This window comes from Synchiropus splendidus, chromosome 5 (genome assembly GCF_027744825.2).
Source record: "Synchiropus splendidus isolate RoL2022-P1 chromosome 5, RoL_Sspl_1.0, whole genome shotgun sequence".
Taxonomy (NCBI): domain Eukaryota; kingdom Metazoa; phylum Chordata; class Actinopteri; order Syngnathiformes; family Callionymidae; genus Synchiropus; species Synchiropus splendidus.
In genome coordinates this window covers 22,979,551-22,998,237 of record NC_071338.1, presented here as the reverse complement: position 1 = coordinate 22,998,237, position 18,687 = coordinate 22,979,551, and the positions used below count along the sequence as shown (strand labels likewise).

Below are 18,687 nucleotides of genomic sequence, written 5' to 3'. Positions count from 1 at the left end.
GAAGATGGAAAGTGTTGTGGTTTTTGTGTCAGGACCTAGTTAGTAAATGTAAAGACCCAAACTCTTGAAGTTCTTCAGCATATATTTGCACAAACATTAACCAGACATGGAAAAAATAATCGCTTTGTGCAACATTTCCTCCCCGGAATACATGTGCAAACATTACATGTTACACAGGCAGCACAGCATCACTGACAGTTCACTGCAGCACATCAGCAGAGCGCACTACAAGCATTAGTACTGTCAATAACAACCAGGAAAACAAAAGTGCTAATGAAAGTGCCAATGTGTTCCATTGAAGACAGACTCCTGGCTTTTGACTGGCGCTAACATGAAGCGGTCTCTACGAGAACAGAACGGTTTTGCTTCTCTCTTGAAGGAGTGTTCAGGAAGACCTACTATCACAGGAGCGGTGACGAGTGCAGGACATGTTGGGACAACCAAAATATGTGAACGGTCAGTGAACACTGAAGGAGGAATTTCATCAAAAGTTGCATCAAAACAGGAAATAAAGGTAGCAGCGCTACCTTTATTGGAGAACGCCGTCCTCACCGCCAACTGGCGGGACACAAGTTAACGGAATGGGAGTCATTTAGAGTTGGCCACCTGACTCAGATGTTGGAATTGTAGATTCTGTCCCGCTTGGACCTCGGCCCGTGTGTGGCCGCAGCTTATAGGGTGTGATTGAGAAAACACAGACAACTGCAAGTCTGAACGAGCAACAGATTCAGTGAGCGATTTGACCGGCAAATTGTTAAGTACAAACCAGGTATCGGATCAAAGGCAGTGATGGACGTCCATCGACATGGGATGTTTTTCCAATAACATCAATGGTGTGTGGTAATGTGGAACATAAATAATGCCTTTGATGCTGCATAGTTCATGAAGCCATCCTTGTAGTGATGGGTAGGTGAGGGATCATGAAACAGGACTGCACAGTTGACGAAACAGTGTCCTTACTCACAGAGGCCACCAGATGGCGCTCTTGGTTTAGAAATGATGAGCAGGTCCAAACATCTTACAACAGACTGAAAAACAGGACACTGTTGCATGAAACCTCATCTACCCGTCACTAGTCAAACCTTTAAGGCAATCCAGGACGTGAAAGGCAGACAAAGCCGAATGAATATGATTTTGTTCTGGCGAGTGAATTTTTAAGTGGTTTCAACTTCGATCACACTTACATTTCACAGCATTTTAATCAATTATTGTATGATTATTTTTTGAAAACTGATATGAACTGAATCTTAGTCGGCACCTCAAAATATTATGATTCAACTGAATGCATAAGATGTCTACTGATGCTGCTCAGTAACGACGGGATAACAAAGCAGACTTGATTTTCCGGACCCAGTAGATGGCGCTCTAATCCTTTATAACGCTCACCAAAGGCGCTCTGAAAACGCTGCTTCACCTACAGTAGATCCATCAGCCACCATACAGTACTAACAGAATAAGTAACATCTCTCTCCCAGTGGTAATGCCACACTTAACTCAAGTAAGAAAAAAAATACTCTATATAGTGATGTCATTTTTCTAAATGATTGTATAAAATAAAGCTTCTTGACTATTAAAATAGATTTATATCACTAAAAAAATATGTCGCTTCTCAGGATTAATGTGTTAATGAGTGAATAATGAATTCTACTGATTTCCCAGATCAAATTGAAAACACTGACTAAAGCGTTTAATCATAAATAAGAGTGAGTGTGAAAATGACTAAACCTCTTCCTGTCTCTCTCACTTCCTGTGTTTCCACAGATGGTCACTCTGCCCTCCTGCACCGCTCCAGTCTTCACGCCGAGCTCTTCCCCTGCTCCGCCTCTCTTGTCTCACTTGACGCTTCTCCGTTGTTCTTGTCCTTCCACTCGCCCGCCTCCTCCTGCACGTCTGCCACGCAGTTCAGCACCTCCTTCTCCGCCAGAGTCATGGCCATCTCCAGCCTGGCTTGCGGCTCCTGCTGCCTCCTCTTCAGGCAGAAGATGTTGCCCAGGGCCATGAGGAAGGCGGACAGCGTCACCTCGCAGCCGGCCAGTAGGAACACGTACATGTACTTGTGGGTGTAATCCAGCAGGCGACCTGGAGGTCGAAGGTGGACAGTGTTATATGGACCTAAGTAAACACACATGACTCCATACAAAAACGTCTTCTGTAACTCACCTGCCCCAGGAGGACCCACGAGTACAGCAATGGCCTCCATGAGGAGCACCAGTCCGATGGCACTGGAGAACTTCTCAGTGCCGACAATGGCCATGAGAACCTCAAACTGCAGGGCTCCCACCATCCCGTACGACATTCCGAAAAAGATACAGAAGACCACCAGACCGCCGTAGTCGCTGGCCTGGGAGGAGACGACAGGAGTTAGAAGTCTGGCTAAGGTCTAAAGTGTCTTATCTCATCAAGATTGTGTGGATTACAGTAAGAAATATTTGGGTTTTTAGCAGGGCCTTGTATCAAAAACTGAATAAAATCTGATGATGGGTCGATGAGGTTTCATGAAACAGTGTCCTGATTTTCAGAGGTCACCAGATGGCACTGTCTGCTGCAAAATGTTTGGAAATGAGCAACCAATTCAATGAAACCTTACATCATTTCTAAACCAAGAGTGCCATCTGGTGGCCTCTGAAAATTAGGACACTGTTTCACGAATTGCTATATTGTATCATGATACCTCATCTGCCCATCACTTAAAAAAAACTTATCTTAAAAATGACATTTTATACTCAATATTATTATGTTTTAGTTTTTCTTTCTATTGAATCTGAAAACTGACTTTTAAATGTTTATTTTAAGTGACGCTTGCACACTGGTTATGTGTTTGTCCAACTGCTGGAAACAAGTTCCTTATACAGTTGAAAACATATGAATGTTCAGTGTTCAATGTTCAACTTGTTCTTTTACACTGATGGCCTGTTGACGAACATCATCTACATGAATCATTTTGAAAAACGAACACAAAATCATCAATCAATGTTCATGGTGAGCCTACCTGGGAGCCTACGAGGTCGGTGATGCCGTTGAACATCATAGCAAAGCTGAAGAAGTAGACGCTTCTGGGCCGGACCCACTTCAGGCCGGCGATGACGCCGCACAGGGGTCGTGCGAACATGTCCACGAACCCCAGGATGGTGAGCAGCAGCGCTGACTTTGTGTCTTCGTAGCCGAGTCCTTTGGCATAGTTGACCACAAACACGGGCGGGACAAACAGGCCCAGCACCATGACTGAGGCTGCCACCGTGTACACCAGGAACCCTCTGTCTTTAAACACGGTGAAGTCCAGCAGCTTCCTCCTCGGCTGCGGCTTCTCCTCCTCGGCGGGGGGCTCTCCGTCCTCCAGCTCGTGAGGCTTTTTCTTGGGCGGCACCAGCGGCCTCATGAGGGCGCCACAGGCGCAGCAGTTGAGCAGTATCCCTCCTAATATGAGGAATCCCCCCCTCCAGCCATACTGGTACTGCAGAACCTGTCCCAGTGGGGAGAGGCAACAGAGCGCCACAGGGCTGCCCGCCGCCGCCAGCCCGTTGGCCAGGGGTCGCTTCTCACTGAAGTAACGGTTAAGCATGATCAGTGAGGGCTGGAAGTTGAGGGCCAGACCCAAACCTGAGGAGACAAGTGACACAGTTCAAATACGTCAAATATGTATCACAGCTGCTTGATCCCACACCTTTTTATCATTTTTACCAAGAACATATTTATTCATTTATTCAAGTTCCATTTTTTCATTGATTTAATTCTTAAAATTATGTCATTGATTCTACACTCTCTGCTTTGTTAAAAGTAAAAGTTTCTCATATAAACATCATGACTTACACCCATGCCGTAGTTTTGCATAGAAATGATTGTGTTTTCTGGCTACTGTACGTATGCGAATAACAATGTTTCTTCGAGTGACATCAGTGACAGCAGGAACCAAGGCCACTGTAAATGTGCTAGTCATGTCGAACCTTGTTGTTCAGTAGTGATAGGGTTGCAGCCTCCTTCACCTTGTCTCAGCACTGAACAACAGGAGCTTCATGTTTGATTCCTCTCATCATTTGCATCTTTTTCCCCTCAACACATCTCTTGTAACCCTGCTGGATATTGTCACACTCAATATCTTGGTTATTACTGCATCCACTGACAGACCTCTCACCATTATTGTTAAACCTCTTTGATAGCCTAAATGCTTAAATCCAATAAGCATTCAGGTTCACACAGCCAGATGACGAACAATATCCATTAAACTGTTGGTCACTTGCCCAGTGGTTACCCACACACTGTACATACTGAGTGACACAAGTGATTATTCAGAGTGAAAGGAGCGCCACACCACGGCTTCACCCCAGCCCCCACCTACTTTTTACGTGACCAGCTGCACACGGATGGTGAAGCATGTGCTTCAATTGAAAGCCTATTGCGTCAAGAAGCAATACCAGTCGGCTGACTTCGGCATCATTCTGAGAAGTCCACCTGAGAACAGTCCGTATTTGACGCATTAGCAATGAGAGCGTTTTGGCTCTTGCGTGGGCACCTAATCTGACAAACAAACAGGCTTTCAAAATCCCACTGCTGCACTGGCAGCACCAGCTGATCACAATAGGCCACATGACTGTTAAAAATACATACACACGCCAGCACTATAGTACCATATACTACGCAACAGCACCAGATGCCGAGACGTAAACACCACGTCTGCGGTGAGATGTGCAAATCAATCATCCATATTTCACACCTAAACAAAATCGCAGACTCACCTGTTATGACTCCAACACAGAGGTAGATGTATATTATTCTAGTGGCAAACGATGCCAGAATCATTCCCAGCGAGGCAAACAGTCCTCCTGCCATCATCACCGGTCGGCACCCGAACTTGTTCACCAGAACGCTGCACAGTGGACCTGGCATACATTTAGGAGCACGTCAGTTCACTGGTCAAACTCACGGTACCATTTCAGGCTTTAAGATTTTGCAATGAAATCGAGAGATCAGTAACTAAGTTTACCTCAGATATGAACTCACCCGTTTTGAAACAGTTGGTAAAATGACCTACTTTTAAACATGAGATTATGTACAATAGTAAAATATTACTTACACCCCTAATTTTAATTTGTGGTTGCACTTTAGATAAGGAAACTATAAACAAACTACATGTTGGTAAGTGTATGAGCAGGATATTAGTCTGTAAATGAACCACTGTAGAGTGTCTTGTTAAGCCTGACTATATTTTACCCACGGATGGTCACCAAAAGTTCTCTATTATTAGTGATGAGTAGTTGAGGTATCATGGTTAATTTTCAGAGGCCACTAGATGTCGCTCTTGGTTTAGAAATTATTTGAGGTTTCATTGAATTAGAAAATCAGGACACTGTTTCATGAAACCTCACCAATCCATCACTACTTATTATTAACAGTATATAAACAAATAATTTGTTCATTCATTTTTAATATGTGGTAACAAGTGGGTGTAAACAACAAAGACAAGTCAGTATTTTGTGACGCCACAACATCAGTGTACCTACCTGTGCCGTACAGCATTGCCAGCAGTATGGATGATATCCAGGCGGTGTCGCTGTAGCCCACATTGAACTCTCTAATCAGTTCCTTAAAGAAAACGCTAACAGCTTTAGGGAAAGCGTAGGAGAACCCTGTGATGACAAAGCAGCCGAACAGCACCGCCCATCCCCAGCCGCCGTCTGGAGCCTTCACACCTGTGGGCCCGTCGTCCACCACTGCGCCTCCCATTGATGCTCTCTTGCGTTCAGGTCAGCCGCTGTGGACGAGGACAGTTGGATACTGTGAGCAGCGCTTACTTCATAGCGCTTCTATTACTGGACTGCGTGTGTGAAAGACAATCTGCATATTGGTAGGAGCAGAGGGGGGTGTAAATGTGGGAACGTGATGATGATCGGATCTTGACAGCTTGTCAGGACTGAGGACTCGTTCTAAAATCCTGGATTAACACACAATGAGCACTCTCTCCCAAGCGCAGAGGTGAGCTTTTGTCACCGGCACTACACGCTCATAGCTCATGAACTCGAACCAGGGCAAAGCACAGCCAGGGGGACACATATGGCCTACTGCCTGGTTTCATCCGACCCTCAAGAGGTCACTATCAGACTCAGCACAGCAACATTTTGTGTTTCTTTTCAAGAAGTGTTTCTCAGCAGGCGACTTCAAAATGAACATTAAATCAACCACATATAGAGGCTCATCCTCAAAACCATCGCAAGTCACGCAGCAACTGATGTCCCATGAAGACGATGCACAGTATCAACACTATTTATAAAGGATGGCTTCATGTGTAGGAGGAGATCGGTGGATAATGAAATGGACGACAGAGGAAAGAGTTCAAGAAGGACAGACGGACGACACCGATGACAGATTGATGATGATAAAGTGATGCCAGGCAAATTGGTGGACAATTCTAAACAAGCTTCAATAATGTTATGTTATTGTGATTATTTTGATCTTGCATGCACGTTTCTCTTGCATACTACTATTCTCCATTCATATTCCTTCCTTGTTCCATCTTACAGTCAAAGAGTCAGTGTTCAGCTCAATCTACTCAAGAATTTACGGAACTCTAATAAGTGGCTTAAACAGAACATTTGAGTACATTGAGGATCTCTGCTGGCAAAAAATGGATGTAGATGGGGAGGCAAAAGCACCCGCTGTTTTGTGAAGACATGTGAAATCAATACCACTATAAAGCACTGCATATACCTTGACACGTTCAGGAGGTGAACAATGCGTTTCCATGCTAGAAAAAAAAACCCTTACTTAGCGGCCAGGGTTATATTTAAATACCATCAGACTTTTTTTCATGAGTGAAGTACTTTTCCATTTTAGAGCCACGTTAAGTACCAACCGCTGTCAGGATGTTTCATTAGCGGCATCTTAAAAAAAACAAAGCTGTGCCGTGACATTCAGATGAAGCTCCTAAATATGTTATGTCAGAGCAAACCACAAGAGAAATTGCACCTTTTCCACCGTCATTGCTTTGGTTGAATTCTAAATACAAATCTTTTTCATACATTTTTTTCACACTTTATGTGTCTGATTTTTTTCTGCTGTTAGTATAATAGCGTATAGTGTAATAGTTAATATAATAGTTATAGCATAAGAGCATGTTGATATGTTAAATTAAATTAGATTCTATTATTAAGCCGTGGTCATTTATCAGTATTAAAATACATAAGATATATACAATAATAATAATATAATAATATGATATTATATATAAAATACGGTGCAATAAACACCACTAAAAAAGACCTTCCAATATCAATTTCTATATTGAGAAAATAAAATGTGAACAATATTCTTTGAACGTTAAACGTTAAAATACATAATGTCATGGGTCAATTATGCCTTTTCCTACTTTTAGCAATGAAATTTAAGTTAAATCAAATTCTTTTATTTTCTCGCCTCTGAACTGTCTCAGCGTATAACCTGACCCTGTAGGAAATGAAATTGACAATCCCATACTTGTGTCTCAAATTTCTTACTGGCTAAAACCTATATTATATTTGGTTTAAAAACTCCTAATTCCTCAAAATACTGCGATGAAAGAAGTCAAATTAGTCACTGAATGTTCACCTCACCCTGGAGCAGCTTGTGTTGAAGTGAAGTTGGGCTCTGTGCTGTCTCAACTCGTTCTTGTACAACCAATGCAAGTTCATGTCATCATCAATGGGGTTATTTTGCAATCCACAAAACTTGTCATAACTGGACAACATACAATACAACAATTCACATCTTGAGATGTTTCTCAATTTAGTTTCTCAGAGGTCACAAAAGTCAGTCAGTGGCAGAAGAAGAGGTCGTCTCAAACTCCAGACACTCACTTTCTAGCAGGCTGTAACTCTACACCTGCATCCATCAACCAGGACTATTGAGCAAAAACAGGAATAAAGCCAGGAAAACACTGCCCCTCACACGATGAGAATACATTTAATTCTTTCATTTGTTCAGAACTATCATCAAACTGAGTCACTAATGGCTGTTAATTATAGCCGACTCAACCACCATTATTCTTCATCATGCAAGTGTCCTTATCGTACTTCAAGTACAGTTCACAGAGCATGTTTTCTTCTTCCGCAGACTGGATTGAACTTCCCTGAACAGCCAATGGTATTTAAAGTCATAACAAGAGGCACATTCAGGTCCTCCACAAGACAGTGTTGATGAGGTTAAGTATTCATTTCCAAAACTAGAGACTCCAAACCACAGCGACAGAGTCACGGGCAGCCAAAGCTAGTGACACTGAACACTTAAAAACTAGATGCTTTTCCTGATCATAGATTATAAAAGGCGTCTGCTCTGAACACTATGTACCCGGTCACATTTTGTCTCCTGGCACAAAATGCTTTGATCAACAGCAGCCATCTTTGGAATCGACCAGTCGATCAATGAGTCCGTCCAGCCCAGAATTGGCTCGATTTCATTTGCTTAAATCGTCTGGCTTGTGGAGACACATAAACTTTATCCGGTATAAAGAGTTGAAGAAGTTGTATGTGCAAAACATTCTGAGATACTTTACGGATCTAGCCAAAGCATCCATTAACCCCATTTTAATGCCTTGTGGACTCACTTGGCATCAACTTACTCCCATTTCCAACCTGTCATTTCTGATGTCCAAAAAAATATTAGTTGTTAAAAAATAATCGAAGGGAATCAAAACAAGAGTGGAAGGCCACCTTGCGTCCCTTCTTCCCTAAAACAACCCAAAAGTGTGGATTTGTCATCCATCTCTCACACCAAATCTTAAGACTGTTTTTCCCCAGCCATCTGTGTCTGTCGCCCTCTGTGATTAAATATGCACATTCCCTAAATAAATGCCTATAAATCACTGACTCACGGGACTCTCGTCCACCTCTGGGTTGCAACAAACTCTGTCATAGATTATACGTTTATGAAACCAAAAAAACTGTGGGGAAAATAGGAAAAACGATTTTTTTTTTTTTGCAAGTCACTTGAGCATACAACGCTCTTCTGGCTTGTCTGACTATTCATGCCAGCCTGCCTCTGAAACTCATCCAGAAATCAGACACCCAACTGGTCCAAGTTCTTTGTGCCCCTCTTCTTTGTCCTGTTGTTTGGCTTCCAGTAGCCTCCCACACGCTCATTAGAGACAAGTCACAAATTGATCTTGACTAGCCAACATTCAGACTTTTGTTATCATGGACCTATCAGACTAACACTGTTTTCTAGACATCATTTGCTAAACCTGGCGAAAACTAAGTGTTATCCTGGCTCTCAAATGTTTTAGGGAACTCTCCATTGACATCCACATTGCATAAATTCTTAAAAATCTAAATCACTCTGACTTGACTCAAATGCCTTCTCATTTGAAAAAAATACGTTCACACAGATATTTTAATCTTTGAAGTAGCAGGACAACGGAGCCCCCTCCATCGCCATTTTTCGCTCCTACAGAAAGATGTGGTTTTGCCAATATGTACTCAAGTGTGGCCTACCACCTCGACCTCCCCTTAAGGAAGACTGATAAGGAGGTCTGGGAAGGAGCACTCTGACGCTCTCAAATGAAATATTTTTGGATTTTCTAAGATCAACGATGAACATTTTCCACAGCCAAATGAATCTACAACTACTTTTCAGTTGAAAGGTATACAGTGATTACCACCCTTTGACGTGATTTAATAGCAGTATTTCCGGTTTCAAAGTTTCAACAAGGGAGCGCCTCCATTACAAACACTTCAATGCATCTTTTGCTATTGGATATGTAGCAAAATACTATTAGACAGCCCAAACAAACCATATGGTGGGTGTTCAAGACCCCCCAAAGTGCTATCACCCAGAAGCCTCACCTCAGTAGCCAATGAGAGTGGATGCCAAAACAAAGCAGTGATGAATGTAAATAATTTAAATTACATGTTGGGCAGCAACGACAATTTGGTGTAGTCGGCTATGAAATTGGTCGCAGACGCCTTCATGAGTTGTGATGTCACAGCTCTGTTTGTTCCGCAATAAGAGAAATGGTTGCGGCTCCTGGACGATAACGTTCCAAATCGACAAAGTATGACTAAAGTAAAGTAAAGTAAGGTAAAGAAGACGAAATAGAAAACATTTGCCAAACAAGCCTTTCAAACCGCTTTTTACGCAATTACAATCTAAGGTTTCAAAACATTTCAAAAACTTGTATCACACACCTGAGACTAACTTGGGGGGTTAAGTTCAGTTAGACTGAGTGGTGCATTTCCTGTAATGTAAAATACTTATAAATATACTTTCCTGTAATATAGTTGATAACTTGAATGTTGCATTGCATTCACACAAAAGCTGTGCCCACATGCACATCCAATCTATCTGTGGTCACAGATGCACACTCACACAGAGCTGTGTCTAAGCACATGCGGTCACAGGAAACCTAACCACATACGAAGGCCTTCATAGAGTACTACTGGTTCTGAACATCAAACCTACTTTTATCTTTCTTAATCAGCTGTGTAGCCCTATTGTTGTCTGTGGCAGCCATTCGGGACTCTTTGAATAATTTTTCATCTGCTGGCTGTCCTTCTGAAAAGGCCCCTTGCAGGTGAATTTACTAGGGCTGAACGATTAATTGCATTTGCGATTATACCGCAATATGATAAAACGTGATTTTCTAACCGTAAGGCTGCGATTTGACTGGTCACGTGACTTTCACGTTGGTGGCGCAGCACAACGGTGAGTTTTAGCCATTGAGCTGTAAATTACGGCTTTAGCCTATGAAGGTAAAATGGGTGCAAAAGTGGCACATACCCGTAACACAAGACTCGTATCCATGCGTCAGAGGCACATACGCGTAACTGCACATTTGCATCCGTAAACCCCGTGGCACATGCGTGTAAAAAGAAGATTTACATTCATACAAACACGAAAAGTAATTTCACGTTCATTTTCTAAGTGCACAGATAGAAGTGGCTAAACACGAGCTCTTGAAACTGCAATTGTGACACATTGCTAAGTTTTCCACCTCAACCAGTTCCACATACTCGTAGAACACGATCCGTATGCGCGTGCACCCTTTTGCACCTCTTCTCGCACCTGTAAATAAAACTGATGCGCACTCGTAGAAGTGGCGGCAATACGCCATGCGCGTTCTCGGTAGTCACGTGACGTCTATTATCCAATCGGCTTTTTTTTAATACTAATTATGGGCTGTTTATGTTCAGTGCTTAAAAAGTGCAATCTACGTTTACATGAAGAGTTGGATGTGTTCGAGTGGTAAAGCCACATATTGGTTTGCATTATTGTTGTAATATGCACTTTAGTTTGTGTGATTTATCAGTTTAGCACAGGGGTGGCCAACCAGTCAGAGGCTAAGAGCCACATTGTTTTACTTTGTTGCTGAAAAGAGCCACATCCTACAAATATGTAAGGTTGTAACGCTCAACCTGAACAGCTGGTCACGTGACTGAGCGTCAGTATAGTGGTTGAAGCACATCCCTGTGTGTCACAAGGTTGATAGTTCACATCCAGCGTATGTCTCTTGTGCATGTATTTTTTAAAATTCATACTTTTTACCGTGATCCTCCTTGAAATATCAAGCGACGTAGATAGAAATGTGTGCACAATTTATTTTACTTATATATATATTTTTTACGTGGCTCATGCCATCAATAACATGACGCCCCAGTCTGTGGGTGTGAGCGACGCTGCAGACTGGAGCGTCTCATCTTCACTTCACTGAATTACACAACAATGAATAACAGGTGAAACACATGCCATACGTTTAGTTTAGGGAATGACAAAGTTTGGTGAAGAGCCGCATGAAACTGGGAAAAGAGGGTTGGCCAGGGCTGGTTTAGTAAGTCTACAGTTGAAACTGAAGTAGACAAATAAACCATCTTTCATTTTAATTCATGCTTCATTTGCCTTTATCTTAACATAAGAATAGCCTATAAGGAAGAACAATTATATATACTGAATCACATATGGTTTATTATAATACATATTGATTTATTAGTTGTGTTTGCTGTACAATATATGAGAAAAGGACCTTGAAAAATAATCGCACATTTAATCGCAATCGCAATATTGAGAGAAAACAATCGCAATTAGATTATTTTCCAAAATCGTTCAGCCCTAGAATTTACTATACTGTATATGCTAGACATTCCTTCCTTTCAAAGGCCCACCCACATCCATGACATTAGTCCCCCAACGACACCCCTCATCCCTCTCATGACCCACTAAATTAAGACTCGCAGTGACTCACATTGCACACTTGAAAACAGATGAAAGGTAGTTGGACATGGGCCACTATTGTATGTGTGTCTATTTGTCAGTGTCGAACCTGTCAATCACTTGACACTGTTGCACACTGTCTATGGTTGTTGCCTGCAATGTGACCTTCAACTTGTCTGGCACCAAAAGAGCAATGGATTTAATGCCCATGATTTAATTGTTATTCATAATTTAACACCCTTAAAAACACAAAACTGGTTCAACACCTTTCTTTTTCTCATTTCTAATTAAATTTCTCATGTTTTTCATCCTTTGTTTGTAAATAAAGAAACTCTGCTGCTTGTAAGGCCGTGTAATCCTCAGTAATGGGTATTATCCATCTGACATTTGACCAGTACACCAGCTGCCAATCTAGCAACCAACTTAACTCTGGTTTACAATCTTACCTCCTCTGCTTTGGTCTTTTTCAAATCCCTCAAGTACTAGTAATAGAAAGTTAAAAAAGAATGGGCTTCTTAGGAGCTATGAAACATGAACACACGAGGACGAGTAGATGCAGCATTATACATGCCGACTGCTGGTGTTTTTCATTTCAAATTCCTTAAATAAATATGCTTGAATTTATTATGAAACAGATAAACAGTCAGTGTCTAAGTTTCCAGATGCACACTTCATTGATTGGAATTCATTTTTGTGAATTCGGTTGAATGACTGTAATGTATAGGAGTAACATGTTATGATGCTTCTGTGTACATAAAGATAATTTCAGAATCAGAATCAGAAAACTTTATTAATCCCAAGTGAAATTATGTAATGACTGAAAGTGAAAAGGGCAAAATAACAACACTACCTTTCACAAAGCAGTCAATATATAGTTTCTCTATTTTTTCTCTTTTACATTTTCTTTTACTAATAAATACTGTGGTCCACATACTGAGACGCCACTTGGCGCACGTAGAGGATTTTGACGTCACTATGACAGAGAAGTCTCAACGTTTTATTGTGTTGCTTAATGATTGCATCATTACTCATCGAGAGGAAACAGCTACTTCAGCTCCGCATCTCCTTATTTGGGGTAAAGCTGTGGTACAAATTCAAGTGAATAAACGTGTAGTTACTGATGTGCTCCTCGTGACAGATGTGCCTCGGCTGAACCAGGTGGCGTACGTGAGGACTGAGGCGTCTGTCTAGGGTCTCATAACAACACCACTACCCGGATTCACTTGCGACTCTGAGGACAACTTTGGCATATGGAGACCTTCAGTGGTGACCACAAGCACGAAAAAACATCAGCGGAAAAGTATCCTTTACGTTGTCGGCTGTGATGGCGCGTTTACCTGTTGATTATCGGATGAATCAAAACGGTCGAAATTACAATGATGGACACGAACAACACAAAATCACAACGACTTCTAGCTAAAAGTCGGCCGTTAAGCGGTAGTTAAACGGAAAGAAAAGAGAAGTACACAGTACCTGGAAGATGCTGGCGACGCAGTAGCACCTCTTCGTGAACCGCACGTGCGCGCCTCCGGCACATTTATATACGGCGGCGCGTGCACAGGAAACCCGTGAGGCATCTTTCGTAAACCTCAAATCTGAATTTACGTCAGCATCTTTTTGTTTTGGTTTTAAACCCGTAATCACCGTGACTGGCGTGATTATTTAAGAGAAATACACCAGTAGTTATGTATTAAATATATATGTCATCCAATTCAGCGTTATAACGACATAGAATACGACCTAGTTTATTAGAAATCAAGATTTTTAATGACGAACTATTTAGAGTAATTTATTTTGTGAGTAGCGTCAGATAAAACAATGAATATTTATCTTCATCGTCATATTAGGAACTACCTTTCCAGGCGCTGCATGCCGGGGACGGATTTGGCAGACGTGCGGTTTCTATGGTAACGAATGAAGTCACTGCGGAACCAGTGTTGTGAGTGTGGCGTTTCACTCTGCACGTATTGTCATCTACTTTTATACACCGGTTATGAGTAGTTGCACTCAGCCCATTAATGCGACTCAATCTTGTACGGTTGGCTCAAACGATACACCAACCTTTTAATGGTAAGCTTAGCATGTCCTTTGTATGTTTTCGGTGGGAAATAAAGCGTCGAAGTGCGGAGCAATCTCGCGAGAGTCCCGAATGAGGCGATTGATTGACGTCTTGTTATGTAATTTTTAAATTTAGACATTCGATAGGCTTTTTCCTGGCATGTACGTCACTATGTGCCCAACACAAAGAAAAGCCATCCACAGTTTCAGGAGAGAAAGTTCTCAACTCAGCTTTGGAAGTCAGCACGGATCGAGTTTAGAATGTAAACAAACTGAAAAACAAATAGAAACCAGTGTAAGAGTTGTGTTGGGGACGTTAAAGGTGCCCACTGATCATGGAAAATGTCTCAAATACAGTTTGGTCTTTGTCAGTATTTGGCAGTGGTGTATGATTATCAGCCAAAAATGATCATTCATTATTTCATTGTTATTATTTTCACATGGAGCTTTGAACGACTCAATATCCTGGTGCGACCCTATTCACTTGTTTGATATTGGAGTCAAAGGCCCAATTGTGCCTCACTTGAGTCTTTGTTGTACTTGTTTCATTATTCTGTTTTTTTTTTTTTTTTTTTTTTGTGGACGGCGTCCACTGTCTGCATTCTGTGATGTTATTATAATTACTTTTGTTTTTAAAACTGAGCATAAATACCAGTTATCAATGAATAAAACATTTTGGTTTTGCATTAGCGGGATGCTCAACGAGGAGGACAACAAATTGGGGGAACTGGAGTTTCTGGTGGCCAGTAAAGAGCGAGAATGGAAGGAGCTGCAGGCAGCCAGAGTTCACCAGTTAGAGGCTTCTCTGAAAAAGTCTAAGGAAGAGTGCTTCACCCTCAGGTACCATCTTTTTAACTTCACTCTGTCTTTGTTTTCTCACTTAGTTTAGTGAGTTTCCACTTAGTTAATAAAACATCTTACATAAAATTTTACCACTAACAATACAAGCACATTTACTGGAGCTGTCAATAACAATATAGCATCAATGATCATACCATAAATGTTATTAACTATATTATGCTTGTACGTTGTATAATCTGTATTATTTCCTGTCTATCCCGTATGAATCAGGAGCTGATTTTTTTTCTGGTAAACATGATATATAGACATTCATAGTCAATTTTTCAACTTTCTATTGCCTTTACATCTCTTCAAGCAAATTGTGTCACATGTATAGACCAATGCTGTTTTCCATAGCTGCTTGACCCAAATAATGTCAGTATATCTTGTTCGTTTTTGGGAGTAATCACCCGTGCCTTTTTGAAAGGAACATATAAATACTTGGATAAACAAATAAGTCCCGGGATCCATGTTTTTAAGTCACTGTGTCTCATTTGTGCCTCTTTCAAGGATCATTGCTCATGGGGTTCTTATCAAAGAATCTCTTCCTCGAGTACAAACCCCTCCAGGTGATCAAAACCACTCAGTACAATGAATAAAGCTTTTTTCATGCTAAAATCAGTGTTTCTTTGGCACGGTGCAGTGAATTTGTGGTTCCAGACAGGCCGCTGCACTTCCTCTGTTTTCTCAGCTTGTTCCGCTCATAAGCATGCGGTGACTCAGATACTTTTTATTGAATGAATTGTTGCGGATAATAAGACATTTTAATCGATCCCTGAAGTGCTGATTGAAAAGCAATAAAAAATATTGTGTTGATTGTTAAATCGAGCCCGTGCAGAAAGGTTTTGGGACATTCATGTATCTGGATGTATATATCAAATGCAGCCATTATACAGTTATTTACAATACAAGAAGTTCAATACATTCCAAAGGGTCCACTATGCTCTGTTCAGCTCTGCTGCAAATAACTGACTAAAATTGATACTTGTTTGTGTTTGTGTTGGCTACTGGAAAACTGTCTTACTTGAGTATATCTGGTTGTGGGTTGTTCTGATGAGGGAATTGCGTTAAATTTTATTTGAATTGGCCTTTGTTGTCTATGCTGCGTGATGAAAACTGTTTAGCTGCATTTTAGGGTTTTTTTTTTTATTTGACTCTCTTATGGCGCTGCAGCATTTTCTCAATCTTTTGTTGAATTAATCTGTAAAAATGTTCAATTAAAAAAGAACTTCCAAAAGTTCCATCTATGAGACGTTAATATGAATTTAGTTATCTATATATCTATAGGTTTTACTTATCCAAGTGTCCTTGTTTATTGCCAGTCATAGACTATTTGTGATTCTAACACACATTGTGCAGAAAATGTGTAATATGTCATGGACTGAAAATACTACTACTCTCGAATCAGTCATAAAAAATTGAATGAAACATTATTATATTTACCCCGCTGTGACCCTGCATCCTCATACGCAAACATTACACTTTTATCTTTTGTCACCATAATACTTCTTTATTCTTAACCTTTGGCCTGACACGGCCTGAACAGTGGCACTGCTTGAATGACTACCAAGTAGCTCTGCACTGACTGCTTTATTCTTAAATGATTTAAAGCTACTGTATTAAAATAGATTGTTCCAGTTGAATAAGGCTGAGTCATGGTTCAAAGCAACTGGATAAAACTGCATTTGACATGGCTCATGTAGATTGGGTTCAAATATTGTGCCGTGTGCCGTCTTCTTCAACTCACTTGACTTTATTACGCTGTAATTTGCAAAGTGGCTCGCCAGCATGTCCCCAGGTGTACTCTGGGTATCCAAGGCCAGGTCAATGTTTTATAGTGATACAACAGCCGTTTCTGCGAAAACAAGACACCTGTGTCCTGATGCCCGTGAAGGGGTTCTCAGAAATGTCCATTTTTTTCCAACTTCAAAGGTAGGAGAGTCTGTATCTGTACAATCTCCAGTTACATAAAAGTTGATCTCCATTATTTTTTTAATGTGTTTAAAAATGTTATTTTCCTCATTTTATCCTTGTTATTAAGGGTGGGATTTTATTTGAAATAATCATTAGAGGATCAGTGACATTTTAATATTTGACACCAGAATCAAATTTTAGTTGAATCTATAAGCATAAGCTTAAACATCAGGGTGGAAGTGCTCTAGTGATGATATCTTATTTAACAACAATGCTGTTATGTTTTTGGTTTTTTTTGGGTTTTTTTCCAGTCTTTAATTTTCTGTCCGTCAGTGCAATCTCAATTTAGTCTTCTCTATCATCAAAGTTTTGGTTTTGACATCACATGTGGTGCACCTGGTGCTGGTGATCTGGAAAATGCCCCTTGAGAAAGAATGTTTATAGACGATTCATCTGTGGTATTTCTGCTTTTGCAAAATCAATGCTTATTTTCAATTTAATCAATCACATAACTAGCCTGAACATTTGACCTCCACTCAGTAAAAGTTGCTGAAATATAATTTTACTGTGTGTTGCCATGTTTTCATTGTTAGGTTTTTATTTGCTCACGTTTAGAAATATGTGTTGAGAATACCTAACTTTCAGCGCCTACAAAGAAAGTGTGTGTTTTATCAGGTGGCGTTGTGAAAGACAGATTGCTGTTGAAACGTTAAATTCTCCCTTTGAGGAAAGCCACAAACTGGATTCGACATTGCAGTGTCAAGATTCTGATTTACACAATTTCCCACGTATGATGATGGGCTTCACTGCCTGCTGTTGAATACAAAACCCACTATTCTTGGTGAGTCAACTGGCTGAGTTCATACATCTCTAAGTAGTCCAGACATTGTATTCTACAAAGAACATTGACAGTATAAATCATTCAGATGACTTGTAGTGCAATGTTGAGTAATGGATGGATCCAGATGCTATCCTACTGTATAAGGATCCTCTCAAACAAAGATACTTTATTGAGATTTTAACTGTGGAATCAGGTTTGTTGGTAGCGATCTGTCACACAAGTGAAATCATTTTGGTTATAAATAAATTAGGTAAAGTCACACTGTACAGTTATGAGCTCTTCATGGATTGTTTAACACAAAAGATGTGTTGAAGCAATGTAGGGACATCCTTCTCCCTGAACCAAGATCAACAGCATATCTTGGCAGAAGACAGCTCCTCAGGTGTTGCTGGGAGAGGCCTGAGAAAACATGTAGACAAGAGGTAGTTAACAGGGTTGCTCCTTTACATTTCACTGATTTATCCCATCTCCAGGAGGCTCAGCAGTGGACTCTCACATCCCAGAATGACTCAGTCTGCTCAGCCAGGATTTTTGGGAGCTCATGTTGGCTTCTTTGTTTTCAACCTAAGCAACTGGCTCCTCTTCTCCTCCTGCGCTGTGCTCACATTTTAACATAAGATGGCCAGTTATCTCTTAACCGGCGTATAGCTCTCATAAAAGAGGCTTTTGTCCCATTTATCTCATCTTTCCAGCCAAGTGACTTAATATTTACATTATATACAGTCTATTATGAATGCAGTCCGTGGTGCGCTCGCGAAGTGGCACTGTGTGACAGTGACAGTTGGCTGCCGATGCCAGCATCAGCTCAGTGAATCCACCTACCAGTCCCTAGGATTCATTTGACCATAGTTGGTGTCTGTCACGAC

At 41.0% G+C, this 18,687-nt stretch overlaps 2 protein-coding genes across 11 annotated transcripts in view; one reads left to right on the top strand and one right to left on the bottom strand.

The window, feature by feature from the left end:
• Positions 1–64: 64 nt before the first annotated feature.
• slc16a3b (solute carrier family 16 member 3b) lies at positions 65–13,982 on the bottom strand. The gene is made up of 6 exons (XM_053866873.1): positions 13,642–13,982; positions 5,496–5,746; positions 4,731–4,874; positions 2,990–3,597; positions 2,161–2,341; positions 65–2,079 (listed from the first exon to the last, which is right to left on the bottom strand). Exons 2-6 carry the CDS (start codon positions 5,716–5,718, stop codon positions 1,796–1,798), a joined length of 1,440 nt encoding a protein of 479 aa, XP_053722848.1. The 5' UTR covers positions 5,719–5,746; positions 13,642–13,982; the 3' UTR covers positions 65–1,795.
• Positions 13,155–18,687, top strand: part of ccdc57 (coiled-coil domain containing 57) — a 20,603-nt gene continuing 15,070 nt past the window's right edge. For 4 of the 10 annotated variants that reach the window (XR_008414622.1, XR_008414621.1, XM_053866864.1 and 1 more), the window contains exons 1-2: positions 13,155–13,243; positions 13,307–15,066. Coding sequence is in view for 3 of the 10 variants with exons in the window: in XM_053866864.1 (XP_053722839.1) it covers positions 14,888–15,066 (179 nt within the window). In the remaining 7 variants the exon portion in view is untranslated. Of the gene's footprint in view, positions 13,244–13,306; positions 17,822–17,849; positions 18,244–18,687 lie in introns of those variants that run through there. The other 6 variants (XM_053866865.1, XM_053866870.1, XM_053866871.1 and 3 more) reach the window with 6 other exon arrangements.

Excerpts from the sequence above, each read along its gene's own strand:
- slc16a3b (XM_053866873.1), bottom strand. The coding sequence starts at position 5,718 with ATGGGAGGCGCAGTGGTGGACGACGGGCCCACAGGTGTGAAGGCTCCA. Across the intron at positions 2,342-2,989 it reads CCGACCTCGTAGGCTCCCAG|GCCAGCGACTACGGCGGTCT; the intron begins GTAGGCTCACCA and ends GTCTCCTCCCAG. Across the intron at positions 2,080-2,160 it reads CGTGGGTCCTCCTGGGGCAG|GTCGCCTGCTGGATTACACC; the intron begins GTGAGTTACAGA and ends TTCGACCTCCAG.